General features: G+C 46.9%; 1 protein-coding gene across 1 annotated transcript in view; it reads left to right on the forward strand.

The window, feature by feature from the left end:
- EMH_0034240 (uncharacterized protein) overlaps positions 1–1,068 on the forward strand; it is a gene marked incomplete at both ends in the record, with an annotated part of 9,238 nt that overhangs the window by 3,909 nt on the left and 4,261 nt on the right. Inside the window, 4 exons of the mRNA XM_013494850.1 lie at positions 37–141; positions 224–323; positions 536–655; positions 889–1,044. Coding sequence (XP_013350304.1) covers positions 37–141; positions 224–323; positions 536–655; positions 889–1,044 — 481 coding nt within the window. The remainder of the gene's footprint in view (positions 1–36; positions 142–223; positions 324–535; positions 656–888; positions 1,045–1,068) is intronic.

Raw genomic sequence — 1,068 nt, forward strand, 5'->3', positions numbered from 1 at the left:
AGTCTAGGGTTTAGGGTTTAGGGTTTATGTGTGCAGATAGCAGCAGATGTAGGGTTTGTTGCGATGACAGCTGCTGGCGTTGTTTACTCCTGGGGCAAGGGGATCGTTCTCCCTTCACGGCTGAATACTGCAGAGTTTCAAGTGAGGGTTTAGGGTTTAGGGTTTAGGGTTTGGGGTTTAGGGTTTAGGGTTTGGGGTTTAGGGTTTAGGGTTTAGGGTTTAGGGTTTAGGTTGTGTTTTGGATCTGCCTGTCCTCAGGCGGCTTCAATATGGGCTGAGAAGACATGCTTTGCTGCCATCTCCACTACAGGCAAACCACAAGGGTTTAGGGTTTAGGGTTTAGGGTTTAGGGTTTAGGGTCTAGGGTTTAGGGTTTAGGGTTTAGGGTTTGCATATGTTTCTGTATGTTTAAATCTGTGTATCTTGGTTCGTACTTCCGGGTTATATGCCCCTAAACCCAACCTTTAGTGTTTACACTCTAGGGTTTAGGGTTTAGGGTTTAGGGTTTAGGGTTTAGGGTTTAGGGTTTGTGCAGGGGAGCTGGCTGTGTGGGGCACGAGCACGAGCTCCGCCCCCTTTTGTAACGAGGGTTTTGCTGCCTCGGACTCAGTTTCTTTTCAGCAGGTTAAGCAGCGGCTATCATCAGGCGTCAAGCGTATGCAAACCCTAAACCCTAAACCCTAAACCCTAAACCCTAGGTGTGGATAGGTTTTGTTTTTGTTTTTAGATTAGGGGTTTAGGGTTTAGGGTTTAGGGTTTAGGATGTTGATTGCGTGGTTGTTTATTTTTTTTTAGTTTTAGGGTTTATACACGCGTGTATATTCTCCCCGAATCCATATTCAAGGGTTTAGGGTTTAGGGTTTAGGGTTTGTGTGTGTGTGTATGCAGTGGTTCGTTTCAATGAAAGAGCAGCAGCAGCAGCAAGACAAAAAGGAGAAACAGAAACAGCAGCAGGCAGCTGGGAGATTATTGCTTGGGGCGATCCAGAGGCGGGCGCCAACGCCCCCAACAGCCTCCACTCTGTTGTTAAAAACGGCGTCAAAAGTAAGGGTTTAGGGTTTAGGGTTT

The sequence above is a fragment of the Eimeria mitis genome, genomic scaffold, assembly GCF_000499745.2.
Source record: "Eimeria mitis Houghton genomic scaffold, Emh_scaff1306, whole genome shotgun sequence".
NCBI classification, from domain to species: Eukaryota; Apicomplexa; class Conoidasida; order Eucoccidiorida; family Eimeriidae; genus Eimeria; species Eimeria mitis.